This window comes from Haliotis rufescens, unplaced genomic scaffold, assembly GCF_023055435.1.
Source record: "Haliotis rufescens isolate VD_foot unplaced genomic scaffold, xgHalRufe1.0.p SCAF_15, whole genome shotgun sequence".
Lineage (NCBI taxonomy): Eukaryota > Metazoa > Mollusca > Gastropoda > Lepetellida > Haliotidae > Haliotis > Haliotis rufescens.
The window spans coordinates 10,402,151-10,426,744 of record NW_025963835.1 but is presented as its reverse complement, the minus strand read 5'-3'; the positions used below and the strand labels follow the sequence as shown (position 1 = coordinate 10,426,744).

Genomic DNA, 24,594 nt, shown 5'->3' with positions numbered 1-24,594 from the left:
TTCACCATTATCAGATGTAAAATTTACTTTTTTCTTTTCCTGTTGGAGCTGATATTTTTGAAATTCAGGAACGTAATTTGATGAAGACGAATGTTGAGATAACGTTTTCCCAAGGCTATTGGCAATATCAGACTTTTTCGTTAGCAAAGTATCGCCATCCTTTAGATGGTTTACTGTAGAATTTGATCCCTTGCCTTTGATCTTTTTGATCATGTTCCATACCTTGGACATGGGGGTACGAGAGTTAATTTTTGAGACATAATTCTGCCAGGATTGACGTTTATTTTGTTTGAATAGAAGTCTCGCCTTAGCATTTGAAATTTTGACGATGTTCAAGTTATGGACAGTGGGATGTTTACGGAAGTATTTCTCCGCCTTCTTACGACATTTCCTAGCGTGTTTGCAAGTGTCATCAAACCACGGTTTACGAACACGTGGGTTGACAGAGGACTTAGGTAATGATTCATCAGCAATTTCATTCAGTAGATCTGAGAACAACTGAATCGGGTCAGTAACATTCTGAAAAGACGTAGGTAGTAATTTATCTTTGCATAAAGATTGAAATAAAAGCCAATCAGCCTTCCCAAAATTCCATCGAGGTGAAGGTGGATCATCAGCGGGATTAATTGGTTTAAGCACCGTGGGGAAATGGTCACTCCCACATAGGTCATCATGGACGGACCATGAGAATTCATTCAACAAAACTGAATCCGTCAAAGACAGATCTAATGATGAATACGTACCAGTTGCAGGGTGTAAGTAGGTGTCCAAGTCATCGTTAAAGATGCAGAGGTCATTATCGGAAACAAAATCCTCAATGACTTTACCCTTTTGATTAATGATAGAACCTCCCCATAAACGATTATGACCATTTAGATCACCCATGATGAGACAGGGCTTTGGGAGCTGGTCGTACAGTTTTTGTAGATCATTACGCCGAAGATTTGAAGATGGAGGAATGTATAAGGAGCAAAGTGTGAAGGCAATATGCAGTGTAAGTCTAACTGCAACTGCTTGCAAATTCGTGTCAAGCGGAACAGGACTGTGAACAACGCCCCGCCGCACCAACATAGAAGCACCTCCAGTAGCTTTATCTCCCGGAGGAGAAAAAGAATGATAGGAACTAAACTGCCTTAATTCAAATTTATCTGTATTTTTTAAGTACGTCTCTTGCAAACAAATTGCTGATGGAATAAAATCTGTTGTTAATAACTGTAGTTCATTAAAGTTGTGCCTAAGCCCTCTGCAATTCCATTGAATTAGACTAGAATGATTCATGGTGGTTCAATAGGAGAACGCTCACGTGAATGTGAAGATGAGTCACCACTATTGTTGTGGTGTGAAGATGGGGTAACATCCATCTCAAGAGGCTCGAAAAAGTTATGAACATCTACAGATGTTTCAGTGACAGTGGGAATCTTTGTTGTAATTTTTTCACTGTTTTTTCTTTTGTTTTTTCGCCATTTCCGTGGAAGGTTTGTTTGGAGCTGACATTACAGAAGATGGTATTTTCGGAGTTGGTGGTGATGGGGTCACAGCCAGCGGCACAACTGGAGATGCTGAAGATATATCACATGGACTGACGGACTGATGTGTCTGACTCTCGGCTGTTGTAGTCAGAGGCACCGGATGGTCAGAGTATGTCCAAGTCAAGTCAGTTTGACATTCAATAGATCTACTGGTTGAAGGGCGAGAGACCGTAGCAGCAGCAGCAGCAGCAGCAGCAGCAGCAGCATAGGATTGTTTTGAGGAAGGCGTCCCGCTATCAAAGAGTTTTTTAGCATCAAGGTAAGAAACATTGTTTTGACATTTGATAGTCAAAATATCTTTTTCACGTTTCCAAAAAGGACAGGATTTGGATGACGCTACATGTTGACCCGTACAATTTATACATTTGAGGTCTGCGGTACAATCCAAACCGTCATGATTGCTACCACAACGGTGACAAACAGTAGGACGAGTGCATGATTTGGAGCCGTGTCCAAATTTTTGACATTTGTAACACCGGAGTGGATTGGGGACATACACCTCCACTCCGATGTTAAAATAGCCTGCCTTTATAGACTGTATAGAATAGTTGAAAGAGAAAAAGTGAACAAATATGTATTTGTTGGAACAATGTTCTCCCCATCCTTTCTAGTGAAACGCTTCACCGACGTGACGCTTTGTCCTTTTAGTTCCTCAAGAATATCTTCTTCAGACATTTCTGCCAGACAACGTGCTCTGTCACGGATGATCCCCCGACTCGAATTTAAAGTTCGGTGTTCAGAGACAACAACTTGAGTGTTTGCAAAGATGGTACATTGCAAAAGATTAATAGCCTGCTGTCTCCGTGCACACTCTACCAAAAGAGAGCCGCTCCTGAGACGTGAAACATTCTTTACCTCACCACAAATACCTTCAATGGCTTTACATATGGCAAAAGGGTTTATTTTTAATGGTTGTTCATTTCGTGCTTCGACTACAAGAAACCGAGCCCAAGAATTTGATTTTGGTGAAGGAGAAACATCTTCATCAGCCGAGAAAATCTCAGCTTCTAGACGTCTTTTCTTGTCATAACGGTTCGAACCAGATTGATTGTGAGCCATGATGAAAGTAATTTATTCAGCACCCCTGCTCCCCACCCACCATGGAGTGCTACAAAGAGCGATGTTTTCCTGCACCGGATCTCCAACATGCAAACATCAGGGATACAGAGGTGTTATACTCCAGTAAGAACAACATGAATAGCTGTATTTGTCTATCAAATAAAATGTCAGGCTGGTTCGGCCCATGGCAAGAAATTGAAGACATACAGAACTCAGAGGTCGAAAGTACCAGATTGGCCCATGAGCCACCGCCTTCTGGCGTAAGACTCTAGGCAATGTTCTCAATCCAAAATTGAGAATTAACACAAGTAATGCATGGCCAAGACCAAAATATACATTAAAATACAACACAGGTGTGCATACACAATATTACGCACAGGGCCTGGCATGACCAGCCGATTGATAAGACCGGGCCCATCTTACCACCCGTCTAGGCGAAGTAAGGGTCGAAGTAGTGTGTTGGGCAAAGGAACACAGTTCCAGGAACCAGTGCCCTCAACTACCAGACTCCCGTCCTCCGCCGACACAGGGACGCAACCCACGGCAAACGGGCTGCCCACTTTGGTCGCCTCTTACGACCAGCAATGGGGTGCTGTGGAAATATTCTACCCCGGTTCCACACGGGGGAAGAGCTATTAGCGTTACCCAGCACTCACCACGAGGAGGTTGCTCTTCACGAGTGCTGGTTCAATTGGAGATCGCTCGTGTGAATTTGAGGAGGAACTACTCCTCCGCCTGTCCGGTGAGGACAGAGTAACCTCCATATCCAGAGGCCCAAACGAGTTCTGTAAAGGAACCTCTGAAGGTGAAGGGACGATCGGTGCTTGTTTTCTATTCAGTTTCTTTTTCCCTTTTTTCGACTGATTAACAGGTTCTTTCATAGACGTTTGAGAATGTTTCTCAGGCTGAATATCAGTTTGAGATCCTGAACTAGAGTGAGTGGCAGGAATATGTTCAGTGAGTTGAATAGTAGCAACAGGTTTTTCTGACCCATGTCAAGTCAGTCTGGCACGAAATAGAGGATGTTGCTACAGAGCGAGAGACTGCAGCAGAGTAGGAAATGGTAGATGGAGTCGTGGTCTGATCTTTAAATAGTTTTTTGGCATCCAGGTAGGATATGTTTCTTTCACATTTGAGTTTCATTATTTTAGATTCCATTTGCCACACAGGGCAAGATTTTGACGAAGCAACAAGTGGGCCAGAAAAATTTGCACACTTCAAATCATGATCACAGTCAGAGCTCTCATGGCTGTCACCACAGCGTTGACATACCACAGAGTTACGACAGGATTTGGAACCGTGACCGAAATGTTGGCACTTGTAGCAGCAGAGCGGATTGGGGATATACACATCCACTCCGATGTGGAAATAACCTGCTTTAATTGACTGTGGAAGGGATGTACGGGCAAACGTTATGAGATAAGTATTAGTGTTTGTGATGACACCGTCTTTCTTCATTGTGAAACGTTTAACTTCAGTAATGGCCTGGTCTCCCAACTCTGTAACGATTTCTTCTTCAGACATGTCGGACAGACAACGAGCCCTGTCACGAACAATGCCTCGACAAGAATTTAATGTTCTGTGCACAGACACAGCAACCTCAATATTGGCAAAGGTAGAGATAGATAAAAGATTGCTGTCTCTGTGCACACTCCACCAGAAGCGAACCACTACGGAGACGGGTGACGTTCTTGACCTCACCGCAAATCCCAGACACAGCCTTAGATATGGCAAAAGGATTCAATTTGATGGGTAGTTTGTCAGCAGCCTCAATAACCAGGAATCGAGCCCAGGAATCAATATTTTGAGAAACATTTCCAGTTGTAATTTCAATTTCCTCTAGACGTCTCTTTTTTTCATTTCGAGAAGAACCAGATTGTTGTTGAGCCATGATGAAAAGAATATAATTCAGCACCCGTGTTCCCCACCCACCATCGAGTGTCAACAAGGACAGTGTTATATTGCCCCGGATATCCGGGATGCAAACATCAATCGGCTGGTCATGCCAAGCCCTGTGCATTTATTGTATTTGCACAAATTATAATTTTGACTTGTATTTCCACTTTAGGTCTTGGCCAAATTTGTTTATGAAACACTTTTTGATTTTGAACTACGTGTATATTTTGAATTGCCTAGAGTCTTATGCCCAGAAGGCGGTGGCTCATGGGCCAATCCGGTGGATTGATTAATTTTTAATTAGTCTGCTTGAGTATACCATCTCAGTATCCTTGGTGCTGCCAGCTGGAGATCCACTGGTATTTAGCATTGTCTTTATGATACTCCATGGTGGGTGGGGAGCTTGGATGGCGAACCTTCTATAATCAACGATGGCTCAACAAAAAACAAACAAACGTGCATTGGATGAATGTTTGTCCTCTGATGAAGACAGTACATTGAACAGATTTACTGATAGTTGGAGTAGATTGTTGGTGGTATCCTCAATTAATGGTGAACCTCTAAAACTAAACCCTTTTGCAACATCAGAAGCAACTTATGGTATAGTTGGTGATGTACAAGCTGTTAAGAAAATTAGATCTGGCTTCCTTCTCATAGAATGTAAAACAGCAAAGCAGTCTGCCACTCTATTAGCCACAAAACAACTCGCCAATACTGAAGTTTCGGTTTCACCACACAAGTCTTTGAACAGCAGCAAAGGCATCATTAGAGACAGGGACCGTTGGCTCTCTGATATGAGTGAAACTGAAATTGAAGCTGAATTACAAAGTCAAGGCGTAACTAACGTCAAACGGTTTACTTCCAGGAGAAATGGTGAAATTGTGAAAACAAATACCTATTTACTTTCTTTTTCACAGCCCAAACACCCTAAATCTATCAAGGCAGGATATTGTTATATCGAAGTGGAACAATATATTCCAAATCCACTTCGGTGTTTCAAATGCCAAAAGTTTGGCCATGGTGCCCAGTCATGTAGAAATCATATGACATGCTTTCGTTGTGGTGCAGCTGCCCACGACGGTACAGATTGCCTGACATCTCCAAAATGTGTCAATTGCTTTGGTGAACATATGTCTTCATCGAAGTCCAGTCCCATCTGGCAGCATGAATATGAGATTGTTAAACTCAAACTTCAACGCAATCTTACATACCATGAAGCAAAACTTGTACTAAAAGCAACCTCTCCACCAACAGCCGGTAAGTCATACTCTACAGTTGTTTCTCGCCCTTTAACCAAATCGGTAAAGTCTGTTACATGTCAGACCGATATCACCTGGGTTAATACAGAGACTTATTCAGTCACCACTCCAAGTTCAAATGCAGAGAATAGTGTTTCATCAGAATCGCAGACTGATCCAACACCAACAGAGTCATCTCCCAAAGTTAAAAATGCCAGTCAAAAAGTTGTTTACTCGAAAAAATCTGATCGAGTCCCCAAGGGTTTACGTGACCCTGTGCAGATATACAATAAATTCCAGTTACTAGAAGACATGAATGTTTCCCCTCTTCCCCGAGCGCGCACCAGAAGTAAGTCGCCTCGGACAGGGAAAAGTAGATCCCCTGTACTTCCACCTAATATAACATGAATAGTACAGACACACTAATTCAGTGGAATTGCAGAGGTCTAAGGACCAATCTTTCTGAAATTCAATTATTGGTACAAGATTATAAACCATCAGCAATTTGTCTTCAGGAGACATATCTCAAACAATCAATTACATTTGACCTCCGTCAGTACAGTTCATGTCATTCATTTTCTCCTCCGGGTGTTAAAGCTACTGGAGGATCTTCCATCCTGGTGCGACAGGGTGTGATTCACAGTCCTGTATCCCTTAATACCAATCTCCAAGCTATTGCAGTCCGACTCACTTTGCACGTTGCATTTACACTGTGCTCTCTATATATTAATCCTACTTCTACTCTTCAGCTTTCTGATATACAATCTCTCTATGACCAGCTTCCTAAGCCCTGTATCATAATTGGTGATTTAAACGGTCATAATCCCTTGTGGGGTAGCAACAATATTAATTCCAAAGGGAAGCTCCTTGAGGAATTTATTTCCAATAATAACTTATGTATTTTTAATGATGGTTCACATACGTATTTACATCCTGCTACTGGGACGTATTCTGCGTTAGATCTGTCACTATCAGATTCTAACTTGTTAAATGAATTTACTTGGTCGGTTCATGACGATTTGTGTGGAAGCGATCATTTCCCTACAGTTCTGAAAACAAATAACCCATCTGACGTTCCGCCCTCATCCCGGTGGAGTTTTAATAAAGCCAACTGGTCTTTGTTTCAAAACCTCTGTACTGACAAGTTAACACGTGACATTTTCGAGAATGCTCCTGATCCTATTAAGTTGTTCTCAGATCAACTGAATGCAATTGCTGATGAAACGATACCAAAGTCCTCTGCAAACCCACACATACGAAAACCATGGTTTGATCATACATGCAAACAAGCTAGAAAGATACGGAAAAAAGCAGAAAAATATTTTTGCCGAAACCCTACTGTTCATAATTTGAATCATGTTAAAATTACAAATGCTAAAGCACGACGCACTTTTAAACTGAATAAATGAGTGTCATGGAGAAATTATGTCTCAAGGATCAATTCCCGAACCCCTATGTCCAAGGTATGGAATATGATTCAGAAGATTAAAGGAAAAGGTTCCAAATCTAGCGTTCACCATCTCAAAGATGGTGATCATATACTAACCAATAAAACTGATATCGCAAATAAATTCGGCGAAACACTTGCTAAACATTCTTCATCAACAAATTATGTTCCACAGTTTCAGAAATACCAGAAACTAGAGGAAAAGAAAACTATTAATTTTACCTCAGATAATGGTGAAGATTATAATGAAGTGTTTTCACTCCATGAGTTACATACTGCCCTTGGCCAAGCTCATGATACTGCGACAGGAGATGACATATACACTATCAGCTCCTGAAGCATTTGCCTCAGTCATGTCTTGAGATACTTTTAGACATTTTTTATCAGATTTGGACTTCGGGGAATTTTCCTCCATCATGGCACAATGCCATTGTAATCCCCATACCTAAACCTGGACGGGATCATTCTGATCCATCAAATTATAGACCAATATCATTAACTAGCTGTGTTTGTAAAACTATGGAACGGATTGTCAATAATCGTTTAATATGGTACCTGGAATCCAACAACCTCATTACAAATATTCAGTGTGGTTTCCGTAAAAATAGAAGTACCATTGATCATTTGGTACGTTTAGAATCGTACGTCAAAAATGCCATTGTCCACAAACAACATGCTGTATCGGTCTTTTTTTATCTTGAAAATGCATACGATACGACTTGGAAGCATGGTATTCTTAAAGATTTATATGATTTTGGATTGAGAGGTCGTTTGCCTCAGTTTGTATCCAAGTTTTTAACAGGCAGACAGTTTCAAGTTCGTGTGGGTCATACCCTGTCTGACCATTATCATCAGGATCAGGGTGTCCCACAGGGCAGTATTCTGTCTGTTACTTTATTTAGCATAAAGATTAATAGCCTTTCCAAAGTTTTAAATGACACACTTGATGGGTCACTTTTTGTGGATGACTTCAATGTTTCATGTCGCGGCACAAATATGCGTACTATAGAGAGACAACTACAGTTATGTCTTAATAAAATTCAGAAATGGTCACTTGAAAATGGCTTTTAATTTTCAAAAGCCAAGACCAACTGTATTCATTTTTGCAGGAAGTACAAGTACCATAAAGATCCCGAACTGTTTTTGGATGGCACTCCTATCAAAGTTGTTAAAGAAGCCAAGTTCCTGGGACTTGTTTTTGATTGGCATTTGACTTTTCTGCCACATATCAAATATCTTAAGACTAAATGCCTGAAGGCTCTGGACTTGCTGAAAGTCGTTGCAAATTCAAAGTGGGGTGGAGATAAGAAAACCCTCCTTCACTTGTATAGATCCTTGATCCGATCTAAATTGGATTATGGTTCTATTGTGTATGGTGGTAATTTAGAGAAATTAGATTCCATACACCATCAGGGATTAAGGCTCTGTCTTGGCGCATTTAGCACATCTCCAATTGATAGCCTATATGTGGAAGCTGATGAACCTTCTTTACAGCACCGTCGTATCAAGTTATCCCTTTAGTATGTTACTAAATTATACTCCAACCCGTTAAACCCTGCTTACTCCCGTGTTTTCAAACCTCCTTATGAAGAGTTGTTTCAAAATAAATCTAAGCTGGTCCCACCTCTGGGAATTCGGATAAAACCCCACATTACTGCTGCTAATATTAATCTAGATCTTGTTTCTCCTTGTCGACTTTTGTCTTCTCCACCTTGGCAAATAGTTCGGCCGGAAGTTGATCTTACTCTTACTCAATTTAAAAAATCTGACACGAATCAATTGATCTTTCAACAGGAATATCTACAAATGAGAGCAAAATATGACTCACATCGCTCAATATTTACAGATGGGTCCAAGGACGGTGACAAAGTAGCATGTGCCACTGTCGTTGGAGCAAAAATTATATCTTACCGAATTCCAGACTCAATAGCTCAATTTTCACTGCTGAAGCAAAGGCTATTCTGACTGCCTTGGAATATGTTCAACATCAATCGAGATGTAAACAATTTGTTATCTTTTCAGATTCCCTGTCATGCCTTCAGGCACTAAAACATGTATCTTCCAATCATCCATATGTTCTTGACATTTTAGAATTGTATAATGATCTTTCTACTGGCCAATACGACATCATTTTTTGTTGGTTACCGAGTCATGTCGGCATAACCGGTAACACAAAAGCTGATGCTGCAGCTAAAGCAGCTCTGGATAAATCTCTCTCCCACCTTCTTATACCGTATTCTGATTACAAACCTTATATCTGCAATTATATCAGGCGGTTAATGCAGACAAGGTGGAATAACCAGTTAGGTGCAAACAAACTTCACCAGATAAAACCAACTATAGGCTATACTTTCTTGGGTTGCCAGTCAAGGTATGATGAAGTTATTCTACAACGATGTCGCATTGGCCACAGTCGTTATACTTACGAGTATTTATTGAAAGGCGAAGATCCTCCCTTTTGCATCCCTTGTGATGAGAGAATCACTGTCAAGCACGTTTTACTTGATTGTGTAGTGTTTTCTCTCACAAGGGATACTTTTTATCAAGTTTCGAATTTAAGGGATCTTTTCATCAATGTCAATTCTCATTTAATTATAGATTTTTTAAAAGAAATGGATCTGATAAGCAGCTTTTGAGTAAATGTGTTTTAACTTAGTTAGATGCAATTGATAACTTATATTATTCTGGTTGTGGCATTTTATGGGGTTGAAGTTTATTTAATACATTTTTATATTTTAATATTTAGTACATTGCTGAGAACTTGAATTTTAATACGTTTCCTATTTTGAATTGAATGTGTCTTAATTTATGGCTAGTATTGTCTACTCCTACCAGTGACTAGAGCTATGACTTAAATCCTGTTGGGGATTCATGCAGGTAGCTAAAGTACTGTAAGTCCCCATGATCCCAAATAAGGTGGTCTGGCTTTAGTTACTGGTGGTATATAGCTCGTATTTTAAAAAGATAAAATGTAAAGTTGATGTATATATGTTTGTTTGAGGTTTTAGAGTTGAATTTGTTAGTTTTTAGACTTCAATCTGTGATACCATGCTAATGTTTTACTGTCCTTTGTGACATATTTATCTTTCAATTTGTTCTCGTCACTATATGGCTGAGATACTGCCGATGTGACGTAAAACTTTAACTCACTCACTCACTCCACACGGGGGAAGAGCTATTAGCGCTACCCAGCACTCACCACGAGGAGGTTGCTCTTCACGAGTGCCTGTTCTTGATATACTTTAGTGCTGTTGAAATTGCGTGCCCTTCTGCTGTGAATATGGAACTATTATCGGGTAATTGTGAAGATACTGTTCTGGATCCAATGACAGTCGCACTAGCAACTGTGCCACCATCCTTGGATCCATCTGTAAATATAGATTTATAAGTGTCATAAGTGTTTCGTAATTGATGGTATTCTTGTTTATAAATTAGTGGATTTGTATCAGATTTCCTAAGTCTAGATAATGTGAGGTCTACATTTGGCCTTACCATTTGCCAAGGAGGCGATGAAAAAAGTTGTGTGGGAGCTATATCTTCAAAGTTAATCTACGCAGCAGAAACGACTGATTTTATTCTTATACCAAGTGGTGGAACAAGGGATGTTTTCCTATTGTAGATATCTTCGTAAAGAGGGTTAAATACGCAATTAAAAGCTGGATTTGACTGATTAGAATATAGTTTAGTGATGTATTGTAATGATAGTTTCAGACGGCGTTGTTTAAGAGAAGTCTCATCCGCTTCAACAGACAGACTTGGAATAGGAGAAGTGCGAAAGGCTCCAAGGCAAAGCCTCAGGCCTTGGTAATGGATAGTATCTAGTTTTTTTAGATTACTTTTACATGCTCCACCATAGACGATGGAGCCGTAATCAAGTTTTGAACGGATTAGGGACCTGTATAAGTGTAAGAGGGTTGTCTGATCCCCTCCCCACTTTGAATTAGATACAACTTTTAATAAATCGAGCGACTTCAGGCATTTAGCTCTAAGTGATTTAATGTGTGGTAGAAAAGTTAAATGGCTATCAAAGATGAGTCCCAAGAATTTGGCCTCCTTTACAACTTTGATAGGGGTGCCATTCAAAAATAATTCAGGGTCTTTATGCGGCGTATATTTTCTGCAGAAGTGTATACAGTTAGTTTTAGATTTAGAAAATTTAAAGCCGTTTTCTAAACACCACTTGTGAATTTTATTGAGACAGATTTGTAACTGCCACTCTATTGTATGCATATTTTTCCAAAACAAGATAGATTAAAATCATCCACAAAAAGTGATCCATCTACTGAATCGTTTAAAACCTTGGACAGACTATTTATTTTCATAATAAATAAAGTGACAGACAAGATACTGCCTTGCGGGACACCCTGATCCTGATTATAATGGTCAGACAGGGTTGTACCCACTCGGACTTGAAATTGTCTGTCAGTTAAAAACTGAGATATAAAATGAGGTAAACAACCTCTCAAGCCAAAATCATGTAAATCCTTCAAAATGCCATGCTTCCAGGTAGTATCGTATGCTTTCTCAAGATCAAAGAAAATTGACACTACGTGTTGTTTATTAACAATAGCATTTTTAACATAGGATTCTAACCGTACTAAATGATCAATAGTACTTCTATTTTTCCGGAAACCACACTGAATATTTGTGAGAAGGTTATTGGTTTCCAGATATCAAACTAATCTATTATTCACGATTCGTTCCATGGTTTTTCAGACACAACTGGTTAACGATATAGGGCGATAATTTGAGGGATCTGTATGATCTGTATGATCCCGGCCAGGTTTTGGTATGGGGACTACAATGGCATTATGCCACGAAGGAGGAAAATTCCCTGAAGTCAATATCTGGTCAAAAATGTCTAAAAGGGTCTCAAGACATGATTTAGGCAAATGCTTTAATAACTGAAAGTGGATATTATCATCACCTGCTGCAGTATCATGAGCTTGCTCAAGAGCGGTATGTAGCTCATGCAATGAAAATACTTCATTGTAATCTTCACCATTGTTTGAGTCAAAATTAACATTTTTCTTTTCCTGTTGTTTCTGATATCTCTGAAATTCAGGAACATAATTTGATGATGAAGAATGTTTGGCAAGAGTTTCGCCAAGTTTATTTGCAATATCAATTTTATCAGTTATACATTTAACACCGTCTTTAAGATGGTGTACAGATGATTTGGAACCTTTGCCTTTTATTCTTTTAACCATGTTCCATACCTTGGACTTTGGTGTCCGTGAATTGATATTGGAGACATAGTTCCTCCAAGAATGGCACTTATTTTGCTTATAAGCACGTCGAGCTTTGGCACTAGTAATTTTGACATTATTCAAATTATGAACAGTAGGGTGTTTGCGGAAATACTTTTCCGCTTTCTTCCTACACTTTCTTGCTTGTTTGCAGTCGTTAGTAAACCATGGTTTACAAAAAAGGGGATTTGCAGAGGACTTAGGAATTGTTTGGTCAGCAATATTAGTGAGTTGAGCCGAAAACAATTGTATGGGATCTGGTTCATTCCTGAAATTTCAGGCTTTAATTGTTCCGTACATAATAGTTCATACAAGGACCAATTTGCCTTTGTAAAATTCCACCGCGAAAGAGGTGGGTCATCATCCGGTTTTACAGCTTTTAGAACAGTTGGGAAGTGATCACTTCCACATAGGTCGTCATGTACAGACCATTCAAATTAATTGTAAATATCTGAATCTGTAAGGGACAGATCGAGTGCAGAATACGTTCCTGTGGCAGGATGTAAATAAGTGCTTGAATCGTCATTAAATATACATAACTTATTATCAGATGCAAAATCTTCAATGACTTTTCCCTTATTGTTTGTACTGACACTTCCCCATAGAGGGTAATGCCCGTTTAAATCGCCCATAATGATGCAGGGCTTTGGGAGCTGATCATATAGTGTCTGAATATCAGACTGTTGAAGAGCAGATGAAGGTGAAATGTACAAAGAGCACAAAGTAAGTGTTATTTGCAAAGTTAATCGTACTGCACAGGCTTGAAGATTAGTATGAAGTGAAACAGGGCTGTGGATCACTCCCTGCTTCACCAAAATCGTAGATCCTCCAGTACGGTGGAGAAAATGAATGATAAGACGTGTATCGACGCAAATCAAAGTTGTCTGTCTGTTTTAGATATGACTCATGGAGACAGATTGCTGACGGTGTATAGTCTTGAGTTATTAGCTGTAACTCATTAAAGTTTGTCCTAAGACCTCTGCAATTCCACTGAATTAGATTATGTGTGTTACTCATCAAGGTGGAGTAACAGGGGATCGACTCCTGTCTTTTTTTTTCGGAGAGTGGCCACGTGTATGACCACTAAGGAGTGAGTGAGTGAGTGAGTGAGTGAGGGGATACTTCCGTATCCATATCCTCGAGCGACCCAAACTTGTTGTAAAGTTGGACTGGATCTTTGAGTGCCTTTGACACTCTGTCAGTTTGAATTTTCTTTTTAGGACTTTTTACAGTATTTGATGCTACAGTTTGAGGGGCTGGTTCAGGTGATGTTGAAGTAGATGCTTCTTGCGTTGATACTGGAGCATTGACTGTGTTTGTTTTGGGATGGATAGTTTCGATGTCAGTAACCGGGCTTTGGTTTGTCTCCCACTGTCCATGACAAATCTGTTTGACAGTGAACTGATGTTGTTGGAACGGCTGTAACTGATTTAACTACAGAGGCATAAGAATGCCCTGTAGTGTTAGCGGACGTGACTGCTTTAGCTTGTTTCCTGGCTTCGAAGTAGCTGATATTTTGTTCATATTTTATTTTTTGTACCATGGACTGAAGCTTGTATTCACTGCAGTCAATTGAAGATGACATATGATCACCTTGGCAGTTGGAACATTTCAATGGCTGGGTACAGGTATTTCCATCATGATCAATCCCTCCACACCTGAAGCAAGTAGCCTTACGTGTACAGGAATTCTGACCATGTCCAAATTTCTGGCATTTAAAACAGCGAGTTGGTCGTGGGATGTAAAGGTCCACAGTCATAGAGAAACAACCAACTTTAATTGAATTTGGTAGAACAGTGGTATCAAAAGTGAGGAGATACGTGTTGGATGGAAAAATACGGCCATCTTTTCGAAAAGTGAAACGTTTTGCTTCGATCAAACCTTGACTACGAAGTTCCGACACAATTTCCTCAATGGTCTCATCAGCTAGACTTCTATCACGATCACGGATTAAGCCTTTGCAGAAATTTAGGGTCTTGTGTGCAGAGCAGGTAACGGGTATATCTGCTAATTTCGTTGAAGTCATTCAGTTGATGGCTTGTGCTTTCTGGAACACTCTATCAAAAGAGCACCAGAACGTAATTTTTTTACATCTCTGAGTTCACCAGCTTTACCTTTGAGTCCTTTTTCTAAAAGAAAGGGTGAATATGAAGCTTCCATGACAAGGCACCGAGGCCAGGTATCCCTTTCGGAATACAATAACCTTGTCACAGTTTCATCATCCAATGAATCAAGGTCAGAATCTGAATCTGATAGTTGACGTTTTGGTTTTTTTTAATTTTTTTTCCCCATGGTTGTAATTAATGTGGTTCAGCAAACCTGTTTCCTGCCCACCATGGAGCGCCAACAAGGGCGATGCCATACGTAAGCGGTATTCCAGCAAACTAACAACAGAGGGATACAGGAATGTTATACTCCAGCAGAACAATAAAATCCACCAGATTGGCCCATGAGCCACCGCCTTCTTGGCATACGACTCTAGGCAAAGAAGAAATTGTAACTATACATTTGGAATTTATCAAATATCACATAGCCAAGACTCAAACAAAGTTTTCAAAATTTTGATAAACAAGTGCAACAAGATAATATTGACGCACAGGGCTTGGCATGACCAGCCGATTGATAAGACCGGGCCCATCCTACCACCCGTCTAGGCAAAGTTAGGGTCAAAGTGGTGTGTTGGACTGAGGAACACTATTGCCGGCTCCGGCGTCCTCAACCACCAGAATCCCTCCCTCTGCCGACACAGGGGCGCAACCCACGGCAAACAGGTTGCCCAATGCGGTCGCCTCATACGACCAGCAATGGGGTGCTGTGGACACATTCTGCCCCGGTTCCACACGGGGGAAGAGCTATTAGCGCTATCCAGCACTCACAACGAGGAGGTTGCTCTTCTTGAGTGCCCCTACTGAGGAGAGGGCCAAGGAGTTGAAAGAATTGAATCTGGAGTGTGAATCTCTTCCCTGTGAGAGAGCTCTCGGCGTCTTTTGGTTTGTTGATTCTGATACGCTAGGTTTCAAGATTCAAGACAAGGAAAAGACAATCACCAGAAGAGACATATTGTCTGTTGTAAGTAATGTATACGATCCACTAGGGTTTGTGGCACCTTAAGTGTTGATCGCCAAGCGTCTTCTCCAAGACTTATGTAAGAAAGATCTTGGATGGGATGAAGCTTCTTTAACAATTTGGCTTCAGTGGCTAAAGGACTTGCCAAGGTTGGATGAGATAGAAGTGGAACGGTGTTACAAACCACAAGGGTTTGGCAAAATTGCATCATGTCAGTTGCATCTGTTTTCTGATGCCAGTGAAATTGGCTATGGCGTTGTAGCCTACCTTCGTCTAACAAATGACGATAATGGTGTACACTGTGTCTTGGTAATGGCTAAGTCAAGAGTGGCACCCTTGAAGAAAATGACAATTCCCCGCATGGAGCTAACAGCAGCTACAGTTGCAGTTCGCCTGGGTAATTATAAGCTATTGACCAGAGAGTTGCAATACCAAATTCATGAGACTTTCTTTTGGACAGACAGTATGTCTGTGCTCAGATATATCTCTAACAGCACATCAAGATTCAAAACCTTTGTAGCAAATCGGCTCACCACTATCCATGAGGCACTCGTGAAGAGCAACCTCCTCTTGGTGAGTGCTGGGTAGCGCTAATAGCTCCTCCCCCATGTGGACTCGGGGTAGAATTTGTCTACAGCACCCCATTGCTGGTCGTATGAGGCGACCGAATTGGGCAACCTGTTTGCCGTGGGTTGCGCCCCTGTGTCGGTGGAGGAAGGTAGTCTGGTGGTTGAGGGCACTGGTTCCAGGAATAGCGTTCCTTTGTCCAATACACCACTTCGACCCTGACTTCACCGAGACGGGTGGTAGAATGGGCCCGGTTCTGTCAATCGGCTGGTCATGCCAAGCCCTGTGCATTAACATTGTCTTGCACAAAATTGAACAAACTTTGGAATGATATGTCAACAGTTGCATTTAATCAATTTTCAACCTAGACAATTTCATTGAATTTATAATGGTTCATTACAATGTGAAGTTTATTTGTTTTGCACTTAAATGTTATATTAAATGTATATTTGTGGGTCTTGGTTACTCAGTTCATTTATTTTCAATATATGTTGAAAAAATGAGTACAAATTATTGCCTAGAGTCAAATATGCCCAGAAGGCGGTGGCTCATGGGCCAATCCGGTAGAACTATTAATCTTGCATTGATATTTCTGCTTGAGTATATCGGCCCGGTATCCTTGGTGCTGTCAGTTGGAGGCCCACTGGCGTTGGTGGGTGGGGAGCTGGGACGATGAACTTGTATACACTTACCATGATACCCCCCAAACAACTAAAACGTACGTTAGATGATAGTTCATCTGATGATGATACTGTTTCAAGAAACAAGACTGACTTTTGGTCTCGATTTTTGGTTATCTCGGCATCTGATGATGGACCTTTAAAGATAAATCCCTTTGCTCTTTCCAAAGCAATTTATGGTATTGCTGGAGATGTTGTGTCCATGAAAAAGATACGATCTGGCTGTATCTTAATTGAGTGTAAATCTGCTTCTCAATCAGCTACGCTGTTGGCTGTGAAACACCTTGTTTCTGTGCCAGTTATTGTATCAGCGCACAAATCACTCAACAGTTCAAAAGGCAGGGACAGAGAACGTTGTCTCTCAGATATGTCTAAAGAGGATATAACTTTTGAACTGAAAGACCAGGGTGTAACAGGTGTCAAACGATTTACAAAGAGGCAAAATGGTCAAATTGAAAAGTTAAACACTTATCTCCTTACCTTTTCTCTGCCGAATCCACCAAAAGCAATCAAAGCGGGTTACTGTACGTATCATTGGTGTGGATAAGTACATACCAAATCCACTCCGGTGTTACTCATGCCAAAAGTTTGGGCATGGTGCCCAATCATGTACCAACAAAAAGAAATGTCATCGGTGTGGAGAATCTGACCATGAAACTTTAGACTGCTCAAACAATCCAAAATGTGCGAACTGTTCTGGAGATCACGTTGCATCTTCGAAATCCTGTCCTGTCTGGCAACAACAACATCAGATAATAAAACTGAAACATGAAAGGAATATTTCCTTTGCAGATGCTAAACAATTGGTTATGTCATCTACCACTCCTACTGCCGCCGTCTCATATTCTGCAGCCGTTACCCGTACAGCTCCAAAATGCTCGAAATCTGTTCAATCTGTTGAATGTCAGACAGACATCACCTGGATTAAGACCTTGGAGTATTCTATTGTTGATACTCAATCTGTTGCATCTACGCAAAGAAATTCTCCATCTAAATCACTGTCTCGTTCCACATCTCGTTCACCATCTCCCTCTGTGGTAAATGTCAGCAAGACATTCAATTATTCACAGAAATCCGATCGAGTACCAAAAGGTCAACGTAATACTGTCCAACTGTTCAACAAATTTCAGATACTAGAGGACATGGATGTAACACCTCACCCCCGAACGTGAAACAACGATCATTCGCCTCGGGCTAGGAAAAGATCTCCTATACTGCCACCTCCTGTACCATGAACACTAACTGTCCACTAATTCAGTGGAATTGCAGAGGACTTAGGGCCAATTTCGATGAAGTACAGCTATTAGTACAAGATGTAAAACCTTCTGTTTTCTGTCTTCAAAAAACATATTTGAAGCAGACAGATAAATTTGAGTTGCGTCAATATCATGCTTACCATTCCTTTTCTCCACCAGGTGCCAAGGCCACTGGTGGCTCCTCTATCTTAGTGAGGCAGGGTATTATACATAGTCCTGTTCATCTTAACACTACTCTTCAGGCTGTAGCCGTCCGTTTAACTTTGCACCTTGCATTTACTCTGTGCTCCTTGTACATACCACCATCTTCCACTCTTCAGTGATCTGAGCTTCAGTCCTTATATGACCAGCTCCCTCGGCCCTGCATAATAATGGGCGATTGAAACGGTCATAACCCTCTATGGGGAAGTAGCACCACTAACGTCAAAGGCATGCTAGAGGATTTCATATCTGACAATGGTCTATGTGTTTTTAATGATGGTTCCAACACATATTTACACCCTGCAACAGGTAGTTATTCAGCCTTGGACCTTTCACTTACAGATGCAACTCTTTTGGATGAATTTTCGTGGTCTGTTCATGATGATCTATGTGGTAGTGACCACTTTTCTACAATTCTGACAGTTAATAATCCATCTGACGTTCCACCCTCGACAAGATGGAATTTTTGAAAGGCCAAGTGGGCTCAATTCACAACTCTATGTACTGATAAACTAAAACATGATATGTTCAGGAATATTGCTGACCCCATTCAGTTCTTTTCAGATGAACTAAACGCAATTGCCAATGATACCATTCCTAAGTCCTCTGCAAATCCACACATTCGCAAGCCATGGTTCGATAGTGATTGCAAACAGGCAAGAAAATGTAGGAAGAAAGCGGAGAAGTATTTCGGAAAACATCCTACTGTACATAAATTGAATAATGTTAAGATTACTAGTGCCAAGGCACGACGAACTTTCAAACAAAATAAACGTCATTCGTGGAGAACATACGTTTCCAAAATTAATTCCCGTACACCTATATCCAAGGTGTGGAATATGATCCAACGGATTAAGGGCAAAGGCTCAAAATCAAGTGTTCATCATCTTATGGAAGGTGATCACTTCCTGGAAGATCATTCCGATATTGCAAATAAACTTGGCAAAACCTTAGCTAAACACTCTTCTTCGTCAAACTATCATCCAGAATTTCAAAAATATCAGAACCTTCAGGAAAAGAAGGGGATTAATTTCAACTCTGAAAATGGCGAAGACTATAATGAAGTCTTTTCACTTCATGAACTACAAACAGCCCTTGGGCAAGCTCATGACACAGCAACAGGAGCTTATAATATTCACTATCAGCTTTTGAAGCATTTGCCCGAATCTATTCTTGCTGTACTTTTAGAAATATTTGATGAAATTTGGACTCCAGGAAATTTCCCTCCTTCTTGGCATAATGCAATCGTTATCCCTATACCTAAGCTTGGCAAGGATCATTCAGATCCATCTAATTACAGACCTATATCATTAACTAGCTGTGTTTGCAAAACAATGGAACGAATGGTTAATAATCGGTTAGTATGGTATTTGGAAACTAATAATCTGATTACAAATATTCAATGCGGTTCCGTAAAAACCGTAGTACTATTGATCATCTAGTACGTTTAGAATCTTTCATAAAAAATGCGTTTGTTTCTAAACAACATGCTGTATCTATCTTTTTTGATTTAGAAAAAGCATATGATACCACTTGGAAGCATGGCATTTTGAAAGATCTACATGACTTTGGTTTGAGAGGCCACTTGCCTCATTTTGTATCCCAGTTTTAACAGACAGACAATTTCAAGTCCGTGTGGGGTCTACCCTGTCTGATCATTACAATCAGGATCAGGGTGTCCCACAAGGCAGTATTTTGTCTGTCACGTTATTTAGTATTAAAATAAATAGTCTTTCGAGGTTTTAAATAATTCAGTTGATGGATCACTTTTTGTTGATGATTTCAATTTATCTTGTCGTGGTAAAAATATGCATACCATTGAGAGACAGCTGCAACTGTGTCTAAATAAAATTCAGAAATGGTGTCTTGAAAATGGTTTTAGGTTTTCCAAATTCAAGACAAACTGTATACATTTCTGTCGTCAATATAAACCTCATAAGGATCCGGAGCTGTCTTTAGATAGTACTGCAATTAAAATTGTAGAGGAAGCCAAATTTTTGGGGTTAATATTTGACAGACATTTAACCTTTCTACCACATATTAAATATCTTAAAGCTAAATGCCTGAAGGCCCTTGATCTGCTAAAAGTTGTCTCAAATTCAAATTGGGGTGGGGATCAAACAACCCTCCTTCATTTATATCATTCACTTATCCGGTCAAAACTTGATTATGGCTCCATTGTTTACGGTGGAGCCTGTAAAAGTAATTTAGAAAAGTTATATACAATACACCATCAAGGACCAGGCTCTGCCTTGAAGCATTTAGAACATCTCCTGTTGACAGCTTATACACAGAGGCTGATGAACCTTCCCTTCAACAACGCCGTCTAAAATGTATCACAAAATTGGCTTCAAATCCTTCAAACCCAGCGTTTGACTGTGTATTCAATCCACTTTATGAGGAACTGTTCAATCGTAAGCCGAATCTCGTTCCACCACTCGGGATTCGTATCCAACCGCATGTCATTGCTGCCAATATCGATTTAGATTTAATCACTTCTTATCGACTACTCTCTACTCCCCCTTGGTAGTTGGTCAGACCAGAAGTGGACCTTTCACTCACTCAATTCAAAAAATCTGACACAAATGATTTAGAATACCAACAGGAATATTTACAATTACGACGTAAATATGATTCCCATCGTTCAATCTTCACGGATGGATCCAAGGATAGTGGCAAAGTTTCCAGTGCTACTGTCATTGGACCAAAAACCATATCTACTAGAATCCCAGACACTAGCTCCATTTTCACTGCTGAGGCAAACGCTATAAAAACAGCCTTGGACTTCATTCAACATCAATCTAAAAGTAATCAATTTATCATTTTTTCTGATTCGCTTTCATGCCTTCAAGCACTAAACAATGTCTCTCTAAATCACCCATATATTCTTGACATTTTAGAATTATACAATGATCTGTCTACTAGCCAATGCGACATCATATTTTGTTGGTTACCAAGCCATGTTGGCATCGTGGGCAATACCAAAGCTGACGCTGCAGCTAAGGCTGCCCTTGAACAGTCTGTCTCTAATATTCTGATTCCACACTCTGATTTTAAATCTTGTATTAAAGATTATATCAGACATTTACGGCAAACAAAGTGGAATACCCAGTTAGGGTTGAACAAACTGCATGCAATAAAAGCTACTCTTGGATATACCTACTTGGGTTGCCAGTCACGACACGATGAAGTTGTTTTACGACGATGTCGCATTGGCCATAGCCGTTATACCCATGAATATTTGCTTAAAGGTGAAGATCCTCCGTTTTGCATCCCTTGTGATGAGAGAATGACAATCAAGCATATTTTGCTTGATTGTATAGACTTTTCTCTCACAAGGGATACTTATTATCATTCAACGTCTTTAAAGGATCTTTTTAATAATATCAACGTTCATTTACTTCTCGGTTTTTTAAAAGAAATAGAGTTATTTGATAAATTTTGACTAATTACTGATATTATTGAAGGCGGTGCTACTCAGGGGGTTAAAGTAGGATAAAATTATTGTCCTCTTGACTCTGGCACACAAGTCCATCTAAATAAAAGTGTGTAATATCAACTAGTGTTTTAACTACTTGACTATGGTTTGATCTTTTAATATTGGTTAGCATTGAAGATGACCACTTGTGCCCAAAGTGATGACATAAATCCTGCTGGGAATCATGCAGGAAGCTAAGGCACTGTAAGTCCCCATGATCCCCAGTTAGGTGGTCTAGCTTTGGTTGCCAGAGGTATATAGCCCAGTTTTAACTTGTACCAAATCTACTGAAGAATTCTTTGTTTTTATTGTGAACTGGTTTGTGTTATACCTTAACTGTGATACATGACTTACTGTTTTACTGTCCTTTGTCGACGGATATTTAATCATAATTAACTTGTTTTCATCGCAATATGGCTGCAATATTGCCGATGCGATGTAAAATTTTAACTCACTCACTCACTATCCATGAAGGTTCTGAAGTCAAGCAGTGGAATTATGTCAACACAAAGTTCAACCCAGCAGACTTAGCATCAAGGGGAATGACCTAAACATGCACATCAGTGGTTTGAAGGACCAGATTTTCTGTGGAGACTAAAAGTCGAATGGCCTATTTCTCCTGACTTATCTGTCACTGATGAGGACCCAGAGGTCAAGAACTCTGTAAGTTGTCTAGTTACTTGCCAGTCCCAAAATATATTGGACAGACTACTGAATCACTATTCAAGCTGGCTACGGCTCCGAAAGGCAGTTGGTTGGATCATCTTGACTATCAGAGAGCTAAAAAGAAAGATGAAAGCAAGGCAATTGGAGTCAGAAGCAGGGGAGGACAGATCTGAAAAATTATCCCGGACAAAACCCAAGCTGACAGTTTCAGTATTAAAGGTTGCAGAATTTGCACTTACTCGTTATGTGCAGGGTCAAAACTTCATGAAAGAGATTGAGTTTTTGAAAGGAAAAGAAAGCCAGATTAAGAAAGGAAGAGGTGTTAGTAAATCTAGTCCGTTGTACAGGTTAGATCCTTTCATTGAAGATGGTATCATACGGGTTGGTGGACGTCTTCAAAGAGCAAAGATTCCGCATGATTCAAAACATCCAGTTGTATTGCCTAAAACCTCTCCCTTGTCAAAGCTGCTGATCAAAGATGCTCACACGGCTGTAGGTCATATGGGTAAAAATGCTATACTTACCCACTTGAGGCAATGTTATTGGATCTTAGGAGCTGGAGCTGTCATCAAAAGTCTTGTTTCCAAGTGTGTCATTTGTAAGAAGTATCAGTCGCCAACTGGACAACAACAGATGGCAGACCTTCCTGATGATCGTCTTCAACCTGATAAACCACCTTTTTCACATGTAGGCATGGACTTTTTTGGGCCTTTTCTAGTTAGACGAGGTCGCGCAAATGTGAAAAGGTATGGCGTGGTCTTCTCATGTTTGACCATGCGAGCAGTGCATTTAGAACTAGCTTGTTCTCTTGATACTGACAGTTGTATCAATGCTATACGGAGATTTATATCAAGACGAGGTCAACCAGAAGTGATCAGGTCAGACAATGGGACCAATCTCTCAAGCAGCGAACGTGAACTTAAAGAAGAAATCTTGAAGTTGAACCAGTCCAAGTTGCACTCATCACTGCTTGAAAAGGGAATTGATTGGCATTTTAACCCTCCAACAGCATCTCATCATGGTGGGAGTTGTGAGCGTATGATCCGTTCAATAAGGAAAGTTCTTAATGCTGTTGTCCAGGAACAAGCAATTAAGCTTGACGATGAAGGTCTGAGTACTCTCTTTTGTGAGGTTGAAATTATTCTCAATGGTAGACCTATCACTGATGTACCATATCATCCTCATGATCTAAACCCCCTCACGCAAAATAATCTTTTGCTTCTGCGGTCGGGTCAAAAGATGCCACCAGGAACATTTTGTAAAGATGTTCAGTATTTAGCTGATATCTTTTGGAAGCGGTGGGTAAAGGAATACCTTACACTGCAGCAAGAAAGACAAAAGTGGGTAACAAAGAAGCCCAATCTTAAAGTTGGAGACATTGTTCTTCTGGCGGACAGTTCTCCTCGTAATTCATGGTCACTAGGACGTGTCATTGAGATCATGATGGACAAAAAAGGATCTGTACGTATCGTGCGTGTGAGGACAGCTTTTACAGAGCTTGTCCGTCCTATAAACAAATTGTGTGTCATTGTGCGTGGATCAAAATGAACACTTCTGAAAGTCATCGTGAAAGAATGTGAATATGTTACCTTTAAGGTTTATTTGGGCTACTTAGAGTGGAGTTGATAACTCTTATAAGGTTTATGTTGTTTTCGACCCATGGGAAACCGGGTTGGAATTGATTTTCAGCAACCCACACGATGGAATTTTTCCAAAGCCAATTGGCCATTATTTCAGACCATATGTACTGACAAATTGAAGCCAAACCTTTTCATGGATGTACCTGATCCAATTCAATCGTTCTCTGACAAACTGAAGAGCATAGCTGATGAAACTATTCCTAAGTCCTCTGTGAACCCACATATTCGGAAACCATGGTTTACTGACGACTGCAAACAAGCTAGGAAGCGTAGGAAGAAGGCAGAGAATTATTTTCGACGCCATCCTACTGTACATAATTTAAACAATTTGAAAATCAATTCTGCCAAGGCTCGACGAACATTTCAACACAATAAACGTCAGTCTTGGAAGAACTATGTTTCTAAAATCAATTCTCGCACGCCTATGTCAAAGGTATGGAATATGATCCAAAAAATCAAAGGCAAAGGTTCCAAACCTAGTATTCGTCATCTAAAAGATGACAATAATTTATTGACTGAAAAATCAGATATTGCAAATAAATTGGGCGAAACTTTAGCTAAACATTCTTCTTCTTCAAATTATAATCCACAGTTTCAGAAATATCAACAACAACAAGAGAAG

At 40.2% G+C, this 24,594-nt stretch overlaps 1 protein-coding gene across 1 annotated transcript; it reads left to right on the top strand.

Moving 5' to 3' along the window:
- The first annotated feature begins 22,458 nt into the window (after positions 1-22,458).
- On the top strand, positions 22,459-23,880 carry LOC124110437. Its single transcript, XM_046469814.2, has one exon. The coding sequence runs from the start codon at positions 22,459-22,461 to the stop codon at positions 23,878-23,880; it is 1,422 nt and encodes a 473-aa protein (XP_046325770.2).
- Positions 23,881-24,594: the final 714 nt, after the last annotated feature.

What these genes read in the sequence shown, in the direction of transcription:
- LOC124110437 (XM_046469814.2), top strand. Translation starts at nt 22,459, where the DNA reads ATGAAAGCAAGGCAATTGGAGTCAGAAGCAGGGGAGGACAGATCTGAA.